The sequence below is a fragment of the Aplidium turbinatum genome, chromosome 14 (genome assembly GCF_918807975.1).
Source record: "Aplidium turbinatum chromosome 14, kaAplTurb1.1, whole genome shotgun sequence".
NCBI classification, from domain to species: Eukaryota; Metazoa; Chordata; class Ascidiacea; order Aplousobranchia; family Polyclinidae; genus Aplidium; species Aplidium turbinatum.
The window spans coordinates 10,709,065-10,731,497 of NC_137485.1; the positions used below are offsets into that span (position 1 = coordinate 10,709,065).

The following is a 22,433-nucleotide window of genomic DNA, read 5'->3' on the forward strand; positions in this document are numbered from 1 at the left end:
AGGTAATGCATATTAAATACTACAGTCAATTGAAAAAAATATTGTTTTTGTCCAATTGTGCCCCGGTAATGGGGCACTATTGGACATTTGCAAATATTATCAATGGTTTAGAAACAACAGTTTAAACCAACACAAAAGTAATCAAGAAACTGACAAGGACTCTAATAAATAGATTTTACTTGTTTATTGCAGTAAAATCAGGGACGTTGCCACGGGGGAGGGGGGTCTTGGAAAAGCAATTTTACCCCCCCTAAAATTTTATCTTGTCTCCCAAAATTTTTATTTTTAATGTATTACAACGTTTAAATGACATTGCGTTACATGAGACCATGCAATATTAAAAGAACTACTTTCACAGTATGATCTACCATGTGTGTTGCTGTCCAATTGTACCCCAAAATTTGTGTCCAATTGTGCCCCACACACCAACATCGATTTAAAGTTGGGCAGGGACAACCTGTTCTAAAAGTCAGGTCAAAGCAAAGGTAATGAAAAGATACTTTACTGTATATGGCTTGAACAGAAAAAAAAAAAATCTAAAAATCTTTACTCTACATAAAAAAAATTACGATTAAAACAAAATCCGCTAAAAATACTATACAGGTGCTAAAAGACTTCCCACCGCCAAACTCAATACACGACCAACACAAACTCTTAGAATTTTCATAGTACAACGACTAATGTGAAACTAATTTTTTGCCAAGGCAGGGACTTCCAGAGTTTCCAATTTTTTCTATAAAATGCGATGTCCAATTGTACCCCATGTCCAATTGTGCCCCACTCTCCCCTAAATGAGAAAACAATGGAACAAAATGTTACTTTCTCAAAAAATATTATAGGGGAGATCAGGGACCAGTGAGACAAAAATATCTTTTATTTTATTAACTCAAATAATTATTTTACTAACAATGTGTACCAAACACATTTTTCATAAAGTTCAACTTTTTGCTCAAATCTTCAAAACATTTTCACGGAAAAAATTGATAGTTTGATTTTTATTTTCAAGTTTGAAATGCCGCACTAAAGTGTCTCACTGGTGCCAAACCTAAAGAAGCAGTGGGACACTTTAAAAATGCATTTAGTGCAACAAGAAACCAGTTGCAAACAAATAAACAGAGATTTTACATTGCTTTTATGCATGTATTTGTGTATTACAAGGCATTGTTGCGACACTTTACATCAAAATTGAAATAAATACTTTTAATGGATTGACTCAACAAACTCTCACATTTACAAAACAAACACTATTAAAAGCAAAATATAATACACAATGGAGTTGTTTAAACGTTTCATGACTTTTTGAAACAAAGGATTTGTCAACACCATCATAATTGTGTTATATATAATGTTGTACGTACACACGTTTATACTGTCCCACAGGTCCTTGAACACAATGTCCCACTGGTACCTGAACCCCATTTTGAAATATTTTTGTCTCTCAGTCCCAAACTTGAAAAAAATAACTTTGCAGTTTTTGCTTAATGGAAGTGTAAGTTATAAGGATAAAAACAACTTCCTACTAAGTCATCGTTAAATCAAAAACACGAAAGAGATTTGACCACTCATGTTTACTTGAACAAGTGAGAAAAACTCATTTTGATGTCATGATTAAACTACAAAAAAATTTGCCATCAAACTACCGTACGTCAAATGACATTGATTAGTATCTTGCTTCCACATGCAAAATTTCAATCATTTACATTCACCACGGTTCAAGAAAACGATAGTGTCCCTTTGGTGAAGCGTCCAACTAGTCACCGATTTCCCATAGCCTAGTAATTGACTAATATTTTGTAGTAGATTTATAGGTAGGCTATCAGTTTGCAACTTTTATGTTGTAAAACTATAACTTAAAATGACAAAGAATATTTTAGTGAAAATATTATTCAGAAAATATAAACATTTTTGTAACCAGTTTTGATGCAACTCTACTCTACGTATTTAATTGTTTCCAGGAATCCACAACCGCTCCTAGTAAAGCTTTCCAGTAGCAATATTTCTAAAGTTTCGTCAGGGGACTACACAAAAGGAAATACCAGATTTCTTCTGTTCGAAAACTTTCAATTCAACGTTGACAACTTGAAAAACATTACAAACCTCTCTAGAGTTGATTTCCAAGGCAACCAGTTAAAAACTCTAGTGCCCTCTTCCAAAAATCTCATATTACCTTTGGTGGATTCTTTGTTATTGTGGTTAGTATTTTCAGGTGGAAAAAATGGGCATCGCTTGTTGCTTACCTAGCCTATATTTTTTGTCTTTACTAGGGAAGGCTAGCCTACTTAAAATAATCTAAAAATAGAGAGTCCCAAATGTAGATACCGTTAACAAACGTATGTTCAACAAACGTTTCGAAAGCTATACAGCCTTCACCTTCAGTGCAATCATGTAGGCTATATAGGCCTAGCACTGAAGATGAAGACTATGTAATAAATGTAGATGATGTATAATGTAGGACGATGCTATAAATGTCGGCCTACATTTATTGCACTGAAGATGAAGACAGTGTAATTCCAAACAGTTTATTCCTACTTAAAATACTGTATCCTAGTTTGCAAAAGCGTAGCTTTACGGAGATATTTTATCCAATAATGATTCAAATAGTTTAAGTGATTAACAATGACATAGTTTACGATTTTGAGGTAGTCTACAACAGTGCTACTCAAACGCCGGTACGCGTACCGGTGCCGGTACGCGAGCACTTGGCTGCTGGTACGCGGTCAGTTAGGAGAAATTGTAAATTGAGTAATTTGTTTTATGTTGATCAGAACGTCTATATAATAATTTTTAGGCAACAATAATGTTCAATCTGCTTTCCCAGCTATAGACTGTTTGGTGGCCCGCTACTACGACGACTTCCAGTTACGTCACAAAGAAATGTTATTTCGTAATTGTTATCCATTATTTCAACAAAGTATCGCAATGTTCGATGGCCATGTACCATGGCTATTAAAACACTGTTTCCATTCTCTTCTACATATCTATGTGAAGCCGGCTTTTCTACCATGAGCTGTTTAAAGGGAAAACACAGAAACGAGTTGGATATCCATACTCCTCTTTGAGTAGCATTGTCTTCCATTGAACCGCAATTGGATTTGCTGGTTGCAAAGCAGTGGCCGAGTGGTTAGCGCATTGGGCTCGCAGTCGAGAGCCTGCATGTTCGACTCCAGCCACCCGCACTTGCTGTTGTTTCTCTGGGCAAGAAACTTTACGACAATTGCCTCTATCCAGTGATCGATTTCGAGTAATGGGTAGTACAAAATTTAAGTCATAAGTAGAGTAGACAACCGGAAACAGACATTGCAGTCGACTGCAGCGTGGGTCAGGTGTACGTCCGAAGGCGTACACTGATGCATAGCGCTCAAGTCCGCTTTCCCGCAATGCAGGATAGAGATATAACAAACAAATAGGAAAAACAACCAAGCGCACCCTTCGCATCAAAATTCGAAAGACCATTAATAAAAGTGTTTTTTTACTTGTTTTTTTTTGTGTATTTGTTACAAAAGTAATAATGACTTGCTCTTGTCTTTTTTTCGCAAATTGACCGGGACGCCAAGTGATGGAAGGTGCTCAGCCGGTACACGGCATAAAAAAGTTTGAGTAGCACTAGTCTACAACACTAAAGATGGTAAAAGGCAGTACCGGTATATTAGCCTTTTTTGTAAAATAATTTGCAATGTAAAGTAAAGTTCTTTTAAATGGTTGAAAAAAAACTTAGCCTACTGACAAATTACCATAAAATTTAAAGCACAAAAATTTAAAGTTGAATTACTTTGTACGCTATGAAGCAACGCTGTTCTTTTGTACTTTTTATTTCATTTTGTGACCTTTACTTCAATATAAGCTACTGTAGGCCTACTGTAAATAATATATTTATTATTCAAACAGCAACAACAATTTCACCTCAGTGCCAAATGCAGCAATGAAATCTTTTCCAAATCTTGAGGTTTTCGATTTGAGTGAAAACAAAGTTTCTGTGATTTTTAAAAATGATTTCAGATACAACCAAAATCTGAAAGTAAGTCCAACTGTTTAAGTAACTTGAAACGTTTGGGTTTGGCTTGGCTAGCCGGTCACGTGACGAAAAAAAAGAGTCCATAAAAACTTGTTTATGCATTAGGCTACCTCAATTATGAATAAATAGTGTCGAAATGTAAGCTACAGATTCTTCATGCTTATTGATTAGCTTTTTATTATTAGGCCTATTAGTCTACAATTTTATTGCAGGCAAACATTGACCATAATAAGCACACAATAAATGACAAAACAAGTAGACCAGGCAATAGCGAAATTAATTAGTAATCAAGATAAAGAGCCTTCAGATAATATTTGAAGTAGTGGGATCTGTAAAAACAGTCAGAGGTTATCGAAGACATTATTAAATTAATTTGGTCCTTATGTGCACTCACGTAACGTGGCAGATTATACAGGTCTCAAAACTTGTCAGTTTAAGCCACTCGAAAACGATTAAGACGATACCAGTGCAATAATTTCTAGACGTAACACTAATTACATGACATATAATATGCAGTCAAGTCAAAACAATTGAGGCAAACTATCCAGTTATAAGCATATAATCGCCTGAACAAATTTTTTGTTTCTCATCCAACCAAGACTCGGGCATCATAAAAGAGAGTTTGAAATGTAGAAAATAAAGCAACAAACGAAAAGATTTATTACAATTAGAAACAATGTCATGATTGGAGGCATAATTGTTAGGCTACAGCAGTTGACAAGACCTTGAAGACCACGTAAGGTGGGAGCAAAACAACAATTGTCCCCCCAGACAAAAAATTAACCGTAGTTTAGGTTGATTCAACGTCTGCAGACGGTTAATCAATGTAAAAACGGTTGGTTTGCTCTTTGAGCATCTGCTAACATAAAACGTTTTGAGACAATTTATCCATGAGAGTAACAAAAAGTTGGAACTATAGCACACTTCCTTGTCGGACTCCATCAGTAATTGAGAAGGGTTTTTACAAAATATTACCACATCGAACTAACATAGTTTGATCGTTGCACCAAAACTATAAAATTTTAATTTCAAACTCTATAAAAGATAATTATTGCAAAGACTTTAAAATAGGAGCAAAACACATAAGTTATGCAACTCGTCTGTTTCATCTTTTATATTTTCAGTATCTTGCGCTTAATTCCAATCCCATTATCGCATTTTACGATGAATGGATGCCAAAGCTTCCTTTGATCGAGTTGTATGTTCGTAATTGTAACTTGACATCACTACCATCGGCTGTATCGAATTTGTCAAGTAGGTTTGTGTTGATACAAACACGGTTTGTTCGTTATAGAGTGCAGGCTAACCCCGCTTTGGTGTAAGTTCAAAGTTTTGCAGAAGATGCATATTTTAAATAATGCCTTCAACAATCAACATTAGTCTATATAGCTTGTAAAAGTTGTGAGCGTGAGACTTTTGGTTGACATCATCCACTGAAAGCGTTTTTGACAGTCAACTTCTTGTTTAACATTTCATTCTCAATCATTCGAATGCATTCTAGAAGACACAAGGTTGCTATTGTTAAGGATGATAATTGAAAACAACTTAGCGATCTTCACTGTGAATTTGGACTTTGTCATTGTGCTCTAGCTGTATGAAAAGCTGCTAGTGATTTTAAATGTTGAAGATGGGTGCAGTAAATGACAATATATCAACGAAAGAACGGAAGTTTTTATACAAGTGGACAGTGTTTTTTAAGGTGTTTTGGGGGACCGAAACGGTCCCCCAAATTTCTCCAGCGGTTTCCCAAAATTTGGACTTGCAACTACAGTAGAAAAGTAATGGTTGTTTCTTGCTATGTCTTGTCGATAATACGAATATAGCCCACGATCACGTCCGGAAAAAAGAATAAGTGGAGGTACAGCTAACAGCTGAATGAAAGAGTTATTCACAAAAGAAGTGCACCTGCGATACTCGTCAATGTTTATTTCTGATTTATGGCGCATAATGATCGGCAACCCCCACTAGTGGGGAACAAATCGACGATGGATTATGATGATGATGATGAATGATCAGTTTTTACGTGTGGAAACATAACAAGCAGAAGCCAACAAGCACACTTTGTTTGACTGTGCAGCAAACTTGTTTGGCGGCCGTGTTGGGCAGGCTGTTTGGTCGCTGGGTCGATGTCACAATCATTTAAGCTGTGCTTTGTCGAATAATTCATTTTATGTTGCGTTGATTGTATGTAGTTATGGCTATTTTTTGGCTATTTTTTTTTGATATTTAAATGAAACACTTGCGGTCTCTTAAACTACTTAGCGGTCACCCAAACCAAACCTTAAAAAAAAAACCTGCAAGTGGATAAGCTACTCCGATACTAAAAGTAGGCTAGGCTAGATTGAATCTCTAAAAAATTTTTTTCTAGATTTGGAAGGAGCGGATTTTTCCTCTAACCTCATCACAAAATTGAACAAAAATTCATTTTCTTCATGTTCAAGCCTTGCCTCCTTAGAATTGGAATCCAATCGCCTTTCATTTGTTCATGAAAACGCATTTAAAGGTCAGGAATTATAGTTTTCAAGCTTATCGTTATTAAACTCTATCACTAGCTTATAGGCTGCACCAAATAGCAATCTATAGGCCACACAGGCCTTTCGAACATGCGAATTGTGATTTTCCAACAATGTAATTTTGATTTTGAATTAGGCCTATAGGCTAAATGTAGTTTGAAATGACAGATAGGCCTATTATGAGAAGTCTCGGAAACAATGTTGTCTACGTAGTCTGAAGCCTACGCAAGACCAGGTCTCTGTAGGAGTGCTCATTTTCTTTATATAACTTTATATGACTTGTAGCTTTTGAAGCATTAGAAAATTTCCGATGCGACGCCTTCTGATAATCAGTTTTAAAAAAAATAAAATTAAACTTGCAGTTTTTGAGTTTTGCTGAACAATTTCTGAAAGTCTGTTCCTGTAGATCAGTTGGATAAGCGCCTGACGATGTGAAACGACAGATGAAGCAACGTTGGTTCCACTCTGGGGGTATGCGCTTGAGAAGCGCATTTTAAGGACAGAATTCAGTAGCATCTAGCACGGGTCGGCAACCTTTAGCATTGAAAGAGCCATTTGGTCTCGTCTCCATTAAACTAAAACCTGCTCGGAGCCGCACCATCGAACTGACTGCTTACAGAAAAAACCTAACGCTTACAGGAAAGCTTTTTGTTCGAGTTATTCGGCCGCACCCTGTAGAACTGATTTGTAGTTACCATTCCAACAGCTGTCAACTTTTAACATGCCCGGGAAACACAACTAATCGGTTCATGGTCAGATATAAACATACTACACATATTTTTTAATGATTCATTTCACGCAGTTAATGTGATTTTTGCTCCTGAACTTCATTGCATAGCGCATCCGCTTGAGCCAGAGCGCAGAGATAAAAGAGTCGTATGCGGCTCCGGAGCCGCAGGTTGCCGACCGCTGATCTAGTGGATGGAATAATTCGCAGGCAACAACATGACAAGCGGAAACCTCATCGCTAATTGAAAAACCGGACATGCGCTAGTGGTTCGAGTCTTTCACAAGCATCTAAAATTGTCAGGATTGAATTTTCATAGAGGCGTTCTCACTCCGAGAATAAAGATTTAATTAATCAAGAAGGTCTCAAACTTTGTGATAGATTTAACTTGACGAGGTTTCTAAAACAAAAATTTGATCGAAAAAATCGAGAATTTCAAGTCGAGGTCCGGCAAAAATTTAGCTCTGCTCACAGCAGTGAAGTTACTTAATTGAAATATTTTACATAAACAAAGCAACACTAAAGCATCATTAATAACAAAACAAAAACAAATTAAACCCTTTTTAGACCTTTTAAAAGAAAATACAATTTTAGATGTATAAAAATATTAGAGAAACATACGATACAAAAAAAACAACATGCTCTTATCTATGCGTTGACAAACTGTTACCTGTGTTGATCAGATGTTTGTCCTAGTTCGAAACCAAGATTTACGAGGCACTATATGAAATATTCCAACCTAGGGCTTAGCCAGGGCCGTTAACAGGATTTCTCGGGCCCGGTACCAATTTATTTTCGGGCCCCTTTCATCAACAATGTTATGAATATAAATGTTGCTCTTAAAATGGGTATGACACATGCCGTTCAAAGTAAAAAAATTAAGAGGAATAGATCAAACCTGATATGCCAAAATTATGGTTGTTTAATAGATCTTGAGCAAACTTAAAATTTCCCTAACCGCGAAACTTACTATCTCTATTTAGCGATTGTTTTTTTGAACTTTTATTTGTCACATGGCGCTAGATTATTACTTCCCGATTTCACTGATGTTTCACTGGTCATTTTAGGCTCACAAAAAGAGAATTTACAGCAAAGTTATTGCAGAAGGTCAGAAAGTTTTCAATTTGATTTGGGAAAGGTTTTTGGGCCTCGGTGATTGCTGCAATCTGAAAAGCGGTTTTGGTCTAATTTTTAGTCCAGAAATAGGGATAGCAATCTTCTTACCTGTGCCATTTCAGTTTTTGAGTTTAAACAAACATTAGCTTGTATATTTTGAAATTCGTGTTTTGGGTTAATATTATTCGTGGTTAGGGAAATATTCGTGGTAAGGGAAATCACTATACAGTACTAGACTAAACTAAATTCTTATTTTACTGTTTGGTGGCTGAAGTGGCTATATGTAGTGGCTGAAGTGGCTATTGATGTGTATTAAGTGATAGTACTATTGTGTATGTATTTTTCATGTACATATGATCGTATTTTTTCATTTTCTGCTCCCACTAATATGTCTTCTAAAAGTTTATATATGTTATCAGATGTTATTGATGGTTAGAATTATTAGTTATGAAACTAGCTGTTAACCTAATTAACAGCAAATGCGTTATGTATATCAGAATGATGAAAAAGCACCTCGGTGCTTACAACATCAAATATTTATTATTATTATTATTAGCACCACAGAGCTGAAGTGGACCCGGTACCCAGAAGGGGGCCCGGTACTTTACTATATGACGGCTGAAGGGGCTGTTTTAACCTCTGATTGCAATTCCTTTAGATCTGATTATATTAAGATCTTAATAATGTTTGAAGTCGCGGCAAATCTTTTAAATCCGGGCCCCTTAAATATTCCGGGCCCGGGTCCAAAAGTACCACCTAGACCCCCCTGTCAACGCCCCTGGGCTTAGCAGCCAATTATTTGATGCGGTGCCTATGTCTTCACCGTCTTTGATTAAATTATCTCGTATTGTGCTTCCTTCTGTTTTGTGCAATCTGTTTGGACACTTTTCTTCTATCAAATGCTTGACCTTGCTGAGCAATCATTCGCAGCAAGGTCTTCGCAGCAAGGTCAATTGTGAGCAGGATGGCAGTTTGTCAATGTATAAATACGAGCATGTTTTTGTTCTTGTTGTTATTGTATGTTTCTCTAATATTCTTATAGCCTACATGTAAAACTTTTATTTTCTTTTAAACGCTTGGAAAGAACTGTAAGAAGAGCCGAAAGAGTTCGTTATTTCAATTTATTTTTGTTTTGTTGTAATGTTAAATGCTGTGGTGTTGCTAAGCATTGTTTGTTTGTGATTAAAAAAGCAACCCTTCTACCCAAATTGAATTATTTTACAGGCGCTGAAAATTTGACTATGATTGATTTGTCGGACAATCTTCTCCAAACAATAGCACCAAACACGTTTGAAGGTTTTCTCATGGCCGGTTTGCATATACTTTTGTATGACAACCTCTTGAACTGTAATTGTTCAATGGCTGGTTTTAAAAAGTGGTTAGATAAGGTAAATCGCATTATATATTTGTGTTGTAGCCTAACCATTAATTCAATTTATTCATTTTTTTGTCGAAATACAACAATAAATGGTGAAGTTAAAAAATAGACTACGGAAACAAAACCAACAAAAGGAAAAGGTGGCAAAATCATAAAAGTTGAAAACGTGCATAGCCTACAGTGTAAATCTATAGAGGTTATAAACAATCTGCAATTGTTTAAAGGGCCGTGTAGCCTATAGATCAAAACTAGAAAAATAAAACATGAAAAGAGGGATGCATGCTACAGTATGAAATTTATTTAGATAAAATAAAAGTCTTTCATGGTAATAGCATGTCTCTTACAAACAGGGCTGTGTTTACACTATCTTGCCCCCCCCCCCCAAATCCACTTGTGAGCCCCTACATTTAGTGGTGGGGCTTAAAAACAGGACAAGAAAGCATTAGGTTAGGGCCGCCAACTATATTGCAATGTAGGGAAAACATTCATATTTATCATTTTAGCAAAGAGTAAACTACTCTCAGATTTTCTACAAAAAAAAAGAACACTTTATAAGTTAAGCCGACATTGCAGCCGCTGATCTATGTAGAAAAAAGTTAGGGAAGGATCAAAGTTTTAAAGTTTATGAAATTAATGGACAATGTAAAACTTATTTGGCTGAAAATCGCCAATTGTACAATATGAACTTTTAATTAACGCTGGTTTGCACCCAACTGGTGTGAAATAAATTACAATTAATTTATGAATAACATGTCCTAACTATATAAGTTAACTAAACTCAGTAGGCTTGCAAGTAACTAAGCTGAAACCTAATGCTAGGCTAAAATCTAATGTGGCCTAATCTAATTTCATTGAAAGTACTCTAATGATGTCAAACCGTAAATTATTTACAATTATGAGGTTAAGTTATAATCCTAAAGTTTTGTGGTTTAACGAAATTAATTAAGTGAAATGATTTAGAGGCAATTTGAAGATACGTTGCTTGTAGTTCCTTATAAATGCATGCAACCGTTGCGAAATCGTTGGAAAAAAACTGCTTATCTTTCGATGGAAGATTTTTCTTGTCCATCAAATGACACTATGTGGACCGGTAAAGTTAAAAACGTTTTTTTTTCCAGTGTGCATGAGTACGGTAGGCTACATAGCTTATTCTTTATAATTTAGAGTAGCCTACATCAAGTCAAAAAGTGTTTTTTGTAGTTTCTATAAGGCTATAATTACACCAGAAGGACTAACTTCACTAAAGCTACAAGACAAGTATAGATTTGCGCTCGTTGCTTGTATTTTGTGTCAAATTTGCAACATGTAGCTATTAGGCTATGACTGATAGGTGACTTTATTTTACAGTAGCATAGGCTAACTATGTTTGTCTCTTTGACATAAAGTTTTATCCATCCCACTAGTTGCACCTCTTTAAATAGCCTATCTTATTTGTGTGTAACTGAAAAAATGTGAAAATGAAATTGTTTTTGTTTCATTATCTGATAGACAATACGGTACTCAATACTTCATCCTTCATCAGCGACAATATTTTAAAAAATAGCTTCACAACACTTTTTTTCATTTTAAACAGAATGTCAAGCGTCGCCAAAAGTCAATAAAATTCTTCCAGTTGCAATACCAACAAATACGTCAATAAACCGCTCTTGTCCAAGCTTGTGTTCTTGCTATGATGAATACGGGACGAAGTACCCTTCTAAATCTGCAATAAACGTATCGAAGAAATCTTATTTCTAGTGAGCGGCTGTTATATCTTAAAGCCTACTCTTGCCCTGAATGACTGCACATATCGGCATAAAGCTTTATCGTTTTTTTTTTATGATGCACTTGCAAACATAAGTTTTTCCAACAGTAGGCCTATCGTTTGTTCTGTTTACAAAGCCAGAAAAATCGTTACTGATTTATTCGTATAATCTATCATTCTTAACAACTACCGCAACAGAAATACAGTAGTTCAAATAGCCGACTTAGTTGCTTCTTGGAGTTTTTAGAGCTTGATCTTTATTGTAGACATCTTATTATTGTAATGAAGTTTTTAAGCTACCTAACTAATTCATCACAAGGAAACTTCATAACATAGGAACTACAGTATAGTCTTTCTTTGGGTTGAAAGGTTGTTTTAATGCAAAATTACTGCAAAGTAGTCGTTACCAAACGACATACATAGCCTATACAGTAGTGTACACCAGGGCTTCCCAAACTGGGGGTCGCGACCCCCAAGGGGTCGCGTAACGAACTTCAGGGGTCGCAGAAAGTATACCAATTTGCACTAGGTAGGCTACTGCATATTAACACCTCTGTGCGAGATGCTGTGACAGTTATTAACTTTATTAAGAGTCGCGCGCTCAATAGGCTGCCCGTATTTTTGAAAATTTAAGAGGTGAAATGGAATCGGAGTTAAAAACTCTTTTACTGCATCGTGAAGGGAGGTGGCTTTCAAAAGTCAAAGGTTTAAAATGGCTAGCCAATTGACGTTGAAAACCGAAATCGTGATTTTTCTAACAGAATAAAATTCAGTCTAGGTCCACCATTTTCGCAATGACATCTAGCTTGGAATTATGCCAAATGTCAGGTTTGCTTGAAAAACTGAACGAATTTAATTGGTCCCTCCTAGGAGAAAACATCAATATTTTGCATTGAAATCTAAAATTGATTCGTTCATAGAAAAATTGAACATCTGGAAACAAAAATTTCACAATGATTTATCTGAAATGGTCTTACTTCGCCTACCGTTCCAGCCTAAACAACATTGAAACCGCCTTGAGACCTGCATTAACAAACACTGAGGGCGGAATTCAGAAACCAGACTTAAGGCGGCTTAAGTCTGTCTGGACAAAAGTCTGCGTTGAGCGTCGATTTTGCGATTCAGAAAGCAGACTTACGCTTTAGCAAGGCTTATACTCGGCTTAAAAGCCGAAAGATATAAGCCACCTGCGGAGGTGGTTTAAGCCTCTGTTGAAGGAAAAAGAGTTCGGCTAATACTGGAGGTATTGAAAGTAGGAGGTTTGTTACAGCATTTTTTTTTAAAATAGACCATCTGGTGCAAAGGCCACGATACTTTTTTGATAGTTTTTAATGTGAAGCAGGTGTGCCTGTTATCTTAGCTTGGTTGCAGGCTGAGTTTCGGTCTGACAGTTGGCTTGATTGTTGAATAAAGACTTCTTTCAGACGCTGACAATAGTAGGTTACTAGTGTTATTGCTGGTGGTGTAAATTTTGAAATGCCTATTTTGTCTTGTTGAATAACCAGACGCTGACACGCAGTTTAGTGATACTGCTTGTAACATCACTTTTGCAAACATACAATTGTGATTGGTCATACTTTTTCCTTTGTCTGCAATGCCAGGAAAAAACAAGTCTATTAACTATCTTACATTTGACAGTTTTCAGACCAAAGGGAATCTATGCGCCCGCCCTTTTAGTCATACACTGGCAACAGTATTCCTACAATTGTACTACTTTTAACTTTCAAGGCATCAAAAATAACCTGAGTTATCTGATTCTTTCAAATTGATGAATTATTGCAAACGAAAACCATGTGCGTATTGGCATAACGTTGTCTTAACGTTGTTTCAGTGCTTAATGAGTATTACTTGCTTGTGAAGGAAATGTTTGTGCCAGATCTGGTGCGTCATGGATTACTTGGCATCTACGTTAACGAACGACTTACTAATGCAACTACAACGTTTCTATTTCAACGTCACAAAAAACGACTTTTTTCTAGTTGTAGGTTTAAATAGCACAACATTGCATTATTTGTTGATTTAGCATGAATATAGCTCAGCTATACGCAAACACTTCTTCGCGTCAGTTAACTATCGCTAAGATATGAACTACTGCTTTAAATTCAGTGAGCAACTTGATGAGCGAGTTTACTGCGCTTTTAGATAAACATAGTTTATACAAATTCCCGTAACCCTTTTTAAATGTAAATTGCATTATCATTTCTTATTTCAATAAAAATACCAAGAGGATTTAATTACAACGATTCTGAACGCCAACTGCTTATTGACCTCATCAAAGACTTTCCAGTGGTGGAAAATAAATAAAAAAATGATAAAAAAAGCCTTTCCAAAATAATCAAGCGAGGAATGATTTAACTAAAGTTTTTAACGCGAACAGCTCTACTGAAAGGACCACCCAGAGAGCAAAACCCGTTATGTTTACATTGATTCAACGTCTGCAGGCGTTGAATGAAGGTTAATGACGAATCTTGCTGTCTGGGCACAGATCAGCTGAAAAAGTTAGGGTTAGTTAGTCCATCTGAAACATGGCGTTATTGACACAGGTTTTGGTTTGATACTTAGGTCACAGTATACAGTATTATTGCATATAATTGTATTTTCGTTTTCTCACAAATTTGCAAACCATTGCTTTTAGGCAACTCTTCAAAGAAGAGTATGCAAATATTCACATTAAAAGGCCTGTTCGCGATCATGCAGATCTTTTTAATCAACTTTACGACAAGCAGTTTTGTCAACGTTTCCATCTTAGCAAAACTGCAACTATGGAACTCTTTGAATTGTTTAAAAAGGACGAAACGTTGACAGCCCGACCGCATGCAATACCGCCCATACTGCAGCTATTGATAAGCCTTCAATTTTTTGCAACTGGCCATTTCCAGAGAAGCGATGGCGACTTGGCCGGGATTAGTCAAAGTTCTGTTTGCAGAATTGTAGCGCGTATTTCTCGGTGCATACCCATTGTCACCCAATAGGATTCCATCAATTTCTCCATTCGCAAATTTATCTCGAATGATGCTGTTGTCAAAAATCCGCGCATCATGTGTCAATCCTGGCCATGATGTGCAAGCAAAGTCAAAACTTTCCTATTTAGGCATCAAAAATAACTTGAGTAACCTGATTCTTTCAAATTTATGAATTATTGTAAATGAAAGCCATGTGCATATTGGCATAACATTGTTTTACGTTGTTTCATTGTTAAATAAGTATTCCTTGCTTGTGAATGAACTGTTTGTGCTAGATCTGTTGCGTCATGGATTACTTGGTATCTACGTTAGTTAACGAACGACTTACTGATGCAACTATAACGTATTTCAACATCATAAAAAAGTGTTTTTTTCTAGTTGTGAGTTTAAAGCACAACATTGCCTTATTTGGTGGTTCAGAAGGAATGTAGCTCAGCTTTACAGCCTTCAGTTTCACGCTTCATTACCTCAACCAAAGAGTTGCTATAGCAATTTCTCTTTCGCGCGAAAACAAAGAGGCTTAATACTGTCTTTTATAAGTCACGCGTAAGTCAAGTTTCTGCATCGCAAATAAGCTTCTCGTATAAGCCTGGCCTATATAAGTCTGACTTACGCATAACACTGACTTACTTTGAGACGCAAATCTGAATTCCGCCCTGAGCCACGACTGGACTTGCTTTGTTCACAATGAATAAATGTGTTTTCTTTTTTGTTTTGTTTTCAATAGACTTCCCATAGGCTTCGTTGTTATGGTCAGAAATTAATAAAAACAAACTGAACTGAGAATGGTAAATTGTTTTTAGTTTTCGTTAGATTTAATTTTAAGCTTTTCAATAAATATTACAAATGTAGGCTATATTTCGCGCTGTTCGTCGTTTTAATCGCAAGGGGCCGCGAAACATTTTAGGAGATTAAAGGGGGCCGCGAGCAAAAAAGTTTGGGAAGCCCTGGTGTACACTATACAGGTATAGGGTCGTGGTATCAGGCTTCACTCTTCAGACTTTTTCATTGAGGACAAATTTTAAACTAACGAAGTTATTTTGTTAGTTTTTAGAAAACAGCAGCTGAAAAATCCAAAATCTGTGTTTCTACTAACCCTTTTTTGCAAACTAGCCTATGTTACTGTAGCCTATAGCAAGTTTAGGCTAACCTACCTTGAAAAAAAGCTGAATTCTGGACCACTTAAAACAAAACTATTATCGAACGCGGAGTTTATTTTTATTTCATGGGTTAGCATGAGCTGGAGAAAATATATTTTTCCTCGAGTGAAGTGTATGAATACCAACTACACTTCCTTTCCAATTGATATGCCAAATGACTTGGTGTCGTTGTACATCACCGGGAATCAGATAGAAACTCTGTACATCAAAGATTTTGAAGGTTTTGACAAACTGACTGCCTTAATTCTGAAAAGTAAGTTGTGGTTAAAACATGCTAAAGGTTTAGGGAGGCTATTAGAATTTCAACTTATCTTTAGGCCTACCTTGCGGAGCACTAGTTTCCGTTCGACTCCTCAATATTTTGGAAACATGGATTTAGTTTAAATTAATCCACTCTGTTAGGTTAGTTGGTTGTTCGCCTTTCATGAAAAAAAAAAAAATCAAAATGAAGCTGCACTGGTTCGACCCTCGGGATGTGCGCTTAAGCAGTGGAATGCAAGGACAGCTCTCTATTCAGCGGCACCTAGTGGGTAGAAAAATTCACAGACAACACTTCAACAATAAGTGAAACTTCACTCTGTCAATCGCGGAGATAGGGCCTGCGTTATTGGTTCAAAGCCTCTGCAAGTAAGCTTATGCAAAAACTGCCAAGATGAAGCTTACAAAGAAAGTTTTTCAGTCCGAAGAAAAAGTTCAATCAAACAAATGTTATTCGCTTATTTCAAATGTAATCTAAATAATCGTCTACCTTTGAGAGCAATTGCACATTTGTTTAACTTAAAGATTCAAAAAAAGTTCCGCTTACAAGATAAAACATTGCCAGTCTACCCTGCAGTTTCAAATAAAATTAAGACGTGATTTTACCGTTACTATGTTGGACGTTGGTAAGCTCACTCATTTTATGAAAGGCCTAAAGCACGGCTAATAATTATAGGCTAATATTTAATTATCTCAATTTGGTAAATTTATTTCAGACTCACAACCTTTTTTAACATTTGTATTTTTGTTTTTAGATAACTCTATAAAAAGTTTGCAGTCGTACAGTGGAACAAGCCTTATAATATTAAAACAGTTAGATTTGTCTTATAATCAGATTGTGACGATTACTAAAGAACACTTACAGAGCTTTCCCAACATTACATTTTTGTCTTTAAATAACAATGCCATCAAAGTGACCGCATCAGACATCTTCATGTACAATAGGTAAGAAAAGCAAAAGCTACGTACAAATTTCAATTTAATGATGTGTTTGGTGGCATAGGACACCTTAACCTGCTTCAGACCGTGATTTTGGACCCATGAGTTGTCCGTTCTAATAGGTTTGTTCTGAACAACAAACCTTAAATATCTTCTGCATAGGAAGCAAACGTTTTAATATTAGGCCTTCATGAATGATGCAAAACTTTTTTTGTTTGATAGAGAAGCTCAGTGACGTAGCTACGTAGAAGTTTCTAGAGAAGTAACGTCATCGAGATTGAGAGAAACCCGCAGTAAGACAAATGATAATAACGCACTATACTTCATGAACTAATAAGAATGAATGCATTAAAATACAACCACGTGTTATCGCGGAATATAAGTTTCCATACAAGTTTCCGCAGACCAACAGCGGAATCTTAGAAGCAATGATCCGTAGCGATACACAACATTTCTTTTTCTCCGTTTTGCGCTCTGACGCTTTTTCAGAAAATGCAATTGTTTGTTCTTGTCAGTTTTTGTGAAATTTGCTGTTTAAAATTCGATCACAGCATGTGTGAAATTTAATTTTAAACAAGTGAAAATGTCAAAAATCCAAAAAAATGTCTGTCAACTGTCGAGAATCTGGCAACACTGAAGCAGCAGTTGGAGTCGGGCGTTATAAACCGAGGAGTCGGAGACGCATATTTTTCTCTTGATTCCACAGCCCTGGTGAGAAAATTCTTGAGGAGCATGGAAGTTTTGCAAGAAGTAGGGCCGAAATGAATATAGCCTTCTTTAGATCAGTAAATCGTTTTGGAGTGAGGCCTCTTTTTGGAAAAGATTAAAGGCTGAGAAACTTTCATTCAAGAATTAAAAAAATCGTTTGTTGAGTGGCTAATTCGAATGAGGATTTGTACACTTTAGGTTTGGAAGTGTTATGCGCAAGGTATTAGTGTAGGCTAGTTACCGCAACTTGTCCTCACCAATCGGTGTTCTTCTGTTGTTAATAAAGATGTAAAACTTTTGCATAAAAATATAACTTAACTATTTAGGTAGGCTATAGTCATCCATAAATAATCTCATTTCATATTCCTTTGAATGGGCTATAAGCTAGGTTAGCCTACCTGTAAGCTAAAACGTGTTAGTGTTTTTAACCGAATGTATTTACAACATGTCAGTGAGAGAGCAATTGATGCGTTTTTGATACATCACAATCTCTTACACTTATTTTTAGGAAGATCAATCGCATTTATTTGGGATCAAATCCCATCGAGAAATTTTCTGGAGAAATTTTTGAGAATTTAGACTTGTCAAGTGTATCGTTGCGAAATTTATCATTGACCGCATTGCCAACCTCCGTCAAAAACATGGTTTGTATTGATTGATTGATTTAATCTTTGTTTTTGGACTGCAAAAGCCTCTATAGAAACTTAATCTTGGCAGTTTCGCATGCTTGTATAGACGATGAGTCAGGACCACTGACTTTGGCCGTTAACCAAAATGAACAGAATGAAGTTTCCGCTTTTTGTTGAAATATTGTTTTCTGTAAACTATTACATGGCCTGCATGCCGTGAGTGGAGATGGCCTATTCTGTTGCCTTCAGTCAGTAGGCTAGCAAAGCCTAAGTTTTAATTGTAACATCGCCGTCTATGAAAATATTTTTCAGGATTTTATGAATTATTTTATTGATTATTTTTTCATGAATTTTTTTTATTTGATATCAGCATTAGCCAACTTATGTAAGTGCTCGAATTTAAAAAATAACCTATACCTTCTTTTCCGCTCAACATCGAATTTTGAGGTGATGAAAAAATATAGCTTTACCGGAAACGTTTTTTTACGTAGCTTACAGGCCTACGTTGTTGAAATAAGTTTCTACGTATCAGATAATGTAGATGTTCTGACCTGTGAAGGCACTTGCTTTTGACTGCTGAATTATTATGCCAAGTTGTTCCCGTTTGACTGGTGATGAATAAATTCTAAAACTGGTAGCTATCGTATCAATATCATTAATGAGGGTGGGATTGGTAATGGTGTGTGACTAATATTTGCAAACAGACACTTTCAAGAAAAAAAAGTAATTGGGCCTTCAAGAAAATCAGGTGTAGACTACGCCACTGGACATAGGCCTATACTGTATCAGCTAACTCACTATCAACTGTGACTGCACGTTCATTTTTATTTCAGGAAAATTTGTCTTATGCGGATTTTAGCGACAACTATATCACAAAACTCACAAATTTTACGTTTTCCTTGTGCTCCAAATTATGGCTTGTTGATTTTGACAATAATCGCATTTCTACAATTGAACCAGACACATTCAAGTAAGTTAAGTGCAATGTTTGCATGAAATCGTAGGTTATTAGCCTTACCAGCAGCCTAGTTATGTTTTGCATAGTAAAATCTGTGAGCTGAGAGTAGGCTATAGTCTACACTCTACATCAGGGCTACTCAACCGGCAGACCGCGGTCCGAATCCGGACCTTCTGGGTGTTGATGGTGGACCTTGAGCTTTTGGAAGAATAACCTCATTGCCACGTTTCAGGGCTTTTTCAAACAGATTTCTAATGGGAGGAAGCAATTTTTACTGTGATTATCTTAGTTGCTGGGGGGCTTCGAATCCCAGACCCCCCAACACTTTTTCAGAAATCCAATTTGAGTTACATTTTACCTAAAAAAGTGGTTTGGTACAGATAGTTGAACTTTCGTGGTTGCGTGTGAAATAACTTATTCACCGGACCGCTAAAAATATTCAACTTGTCAAACTGGACCTTTGTTAAGATTAGTTGAGTAACCTTGGTCTACATCATACCTACCTATGTACAACAACCGCAAATTCAGAATTTCCGTCCTTGTCAAAGAATCGAAACTGCATCTTCCTTAAGTTGATAGTTATTTATTGCTAAGCTGTGAAAGCCAGTTTAATGACCAATAAAGTTAAACTAGTAGGCTAGTCAAGTGAGGAAGTTTTCCAGAATAGGCTACCAAAGTTTCCTCTATAGTTCGTAGCACGGAATAAAGAATCACCAAAAGCGAAATACATATTAGTTGGCTGGCTAACGATTGCTTAAGAACTACAAAAATGACTAAACTACATCATATTCTTTACAATGCTGAACGACTAACATTTTTGTACGTAGGCCTAAGCGTGCTAATTGTCCTATATACATTGCAGTGGTGCAACAAAGCTATCAAATATCCGTTTATCGGAAAATCAAATAAGAGTCTTTCCACCAACAGTGTTTTCAAATGTAAGCAAGTCCAGGTTGAAAGTTGATCTGTGGCAAAATTTATTTGCATGCGATTGCAGAATGAAAAAGTTCAAAACGTGGTTGGAAGATGTAAGTCTACCCAATAAGCTTAACTCCTAGATTAGATGTTTTGTTAAAGAGAAGCATATTTTAACCCCTACGTGGTCTAATCTTAGTTCGAAGTACGGTGCTGTAGTGCAATTTGTTTTAAACGATATATTGATTAGCCTAACAAGCAAGTAGGCCCATCAGTATCCAATCCATCCTTGTCAGGCTTGGAGAAACATTTGCTTTACATTTGAAGGCCTGGTCAAAGTTTAAGCAACTTATTATGCTACTAAGTACCCTAACATATACGAAATTTTGAGGTTGTGCTAAAACTATAGCCTATGATTTGCCTACGCTTTTATTTCAGCGGTGGGAGACTGCTTTTAGCCTGTAGCGTTTGTAAACAAAATTGTCAAAAACCTGCCAAGGGTTTCGATTGGTCCATATAAGCACAAGACTAGGCCTATATTACTTCCGAATTTTGACGAACAGCTATTTTCCATTGACCAACAATATTAACCTTAGGAGTAGGCAAGAAGACATTGCTGGACACGTAGGCTAAGCCTAAAAGTCGCTATAATAACATTTGGACTGGAAGCCAAATGCTAGGTCTTATCTTGCACTGCAAACAGGATTGCCATATTGGCGGTTTTAATGCCAAATCGGCCACTGTAGGTCCCGCCCTTCTATAAATGATATCATGAGTTGGAAACTTAAGTTGATATTGAATTGGTAATAGGGCTAGCCATTATGGAATGTTGACATGAGTTTGTACAGATGGAAGATCCCAGTGTAGAGATTCGATTTTACTGCGTCGATCCATCACGAATGCATGGAAAAAAGTCTTCAGAACTCAAAGTTGATGACTTCATTTGCCGCGATGATGATGTTTCTTACCTTAAATTAGGTGGGCACGCTTATTTAAGTTCACATAGCCTACACAGGCCATGCCAAAGTGCAGCTTAATATCTGACTGGAGGCCGATCTGTTAGTAGTTGAAATAGCTAGTAGTCTAAAAAAGTTGATATTGTAAGTATTAGACTATAAAACAAAGAGAGCCTTTTTTTGAGCTAATGTTACCATGCAAATAACGGACGATATTTGTTGGAAATAAAATAATACTGGCAATTGGGAAAGGTTTGTCATTTTTGGAAGCCACTTCAACGTGACAAAGTTCTGCCAAATCCCAATAACTGCAATGACAGCGCCAGCCAATCAAAACATGTTACAATACCGTCCAATTGTGACTCTTATGCCACCACCCTGTCAGCTCAGTGGTTACGTCCACGGTGCCTGGCTCAAGATCACGCTGCGCAAGTTCGACTCTTGGGGTGTGTGCTTGAGCAATGCACTTTCAGGACTACTCTCCAATCTCCATTCAGCGGCACCTAATGAATGGAATAATTCCCCGGCAAGAACACTTCAACAATCTGAAAACTTCACTCTGCAAATCTCGGTAACCGGCCCTGTGTCAAGAGCCTCTACAAGTATGCGAAACTACCAGGAATAACCTATCAAGGTTTTGTCAGTCCGAGGATAAAGATTCAAAAACCAACCAGAGAGTTGATCCTTGCGTTGAACTTTGTTTGGTAATTACAGAAGAAAAAATAGCAATGGTAGGTGAGAGAAAAGAACCCAGGTCATGGAAATGACTACTTTCTAGCCCCAACTCTGAGGCCAAGTTGTTGGCGGCGAAACCAACATTAGCTTGCATTGTGTCGTCTTCTTTTTTACGTCACAAACAAGTATCTTATGATTGGTTCGAGGTTTCATGCAGTGACTTAATTTTGTGATGCTAAAGTGGTTGGGCTACCTCATTTTTTACACTTTAACAGTTCGGATTTTCGAAACTATCGTTTCAAAGGAATGCAAACTAAATTTGGCTTCGTTTAAAATCGAAAGTACATTGACCCTCAATTCGCAAAGGCCTGTGTAGATTGCCATGGTTTAGTTATAGCCTACGTTTTTGAAGCATTGGCCATCAATAATAATTAATTCACGTCTCTTTGGGCAGCGAAACGAAATTGCTAACATTTTGAAACAAGGTCCAAGACAAAAATTTTGCGTTGGACACAACATAGGCTAGCCTATTTTTTTCAGAAGCCTTACAAAAGTCTTTGACGAAATCCTATTTTCTTTTTCAGATTGTCTAAATCCTGCAGGGATTATCATTTGGGCTGTTGTGGCTACTTTCGTGTGTATTTCTCTGCTTTTCATCTTGTTTCTTCGATATAAAGAAAAACGACATGTAGGAAAGCTTTTGCGCTATTCCAAACAAGAAAACGAAGAGTAAAAGATGATGAAAACACAACATGCATGAATGCGGATTAGATATTACCATT

General features: G+C 36.6%; 1 protein-coding gene across 1 annotated transcript; it reads left to right on the top strand.

Annotated features, from left to right (window-relative positions):
• The first annotated feature begins 2,062 nt into the window (after nucleotides 1–2,062).
• LOC145782893 (uncharacterized) lies at nucleotides 2,063–22,398 on the top strand. The gene is made up of 14 exons (XM_082594656.1): nucleotides 2,063–2,192; nucleotides 3,886–4,015; nucleotides 5,137–5,266; nucleotides 6,381–6,515; nucleotides 9,593–9,756; nucleotides 10,707–10,836; nucleotides 11,320–11,482; nucleotides 15,688–15,866; nucleotides 16,627–16,816; nucleotides 18,027–18,162; nucleotides 18,981–19,117; nucleotides 19,968–20,133; nucleotides 20,869–20,998; nucleotides 22,236–22,398. Exons 2-14 carry the CDS (start codon nucleotides 3,920–3,922, stop codon nucleotides 22,382–22,384), a joined length of 1,905 nt encoding a protein of 634 aa, XP_082450782.1. The 5' UTR covers nucleotides 2,063–2,192; nucleotides 3,886–3,919; the 3' UTR covers nucleotides 22,385–22,398.
• Nucleotides 22,399–22,433: the final 35 nt, after the last annotated feature.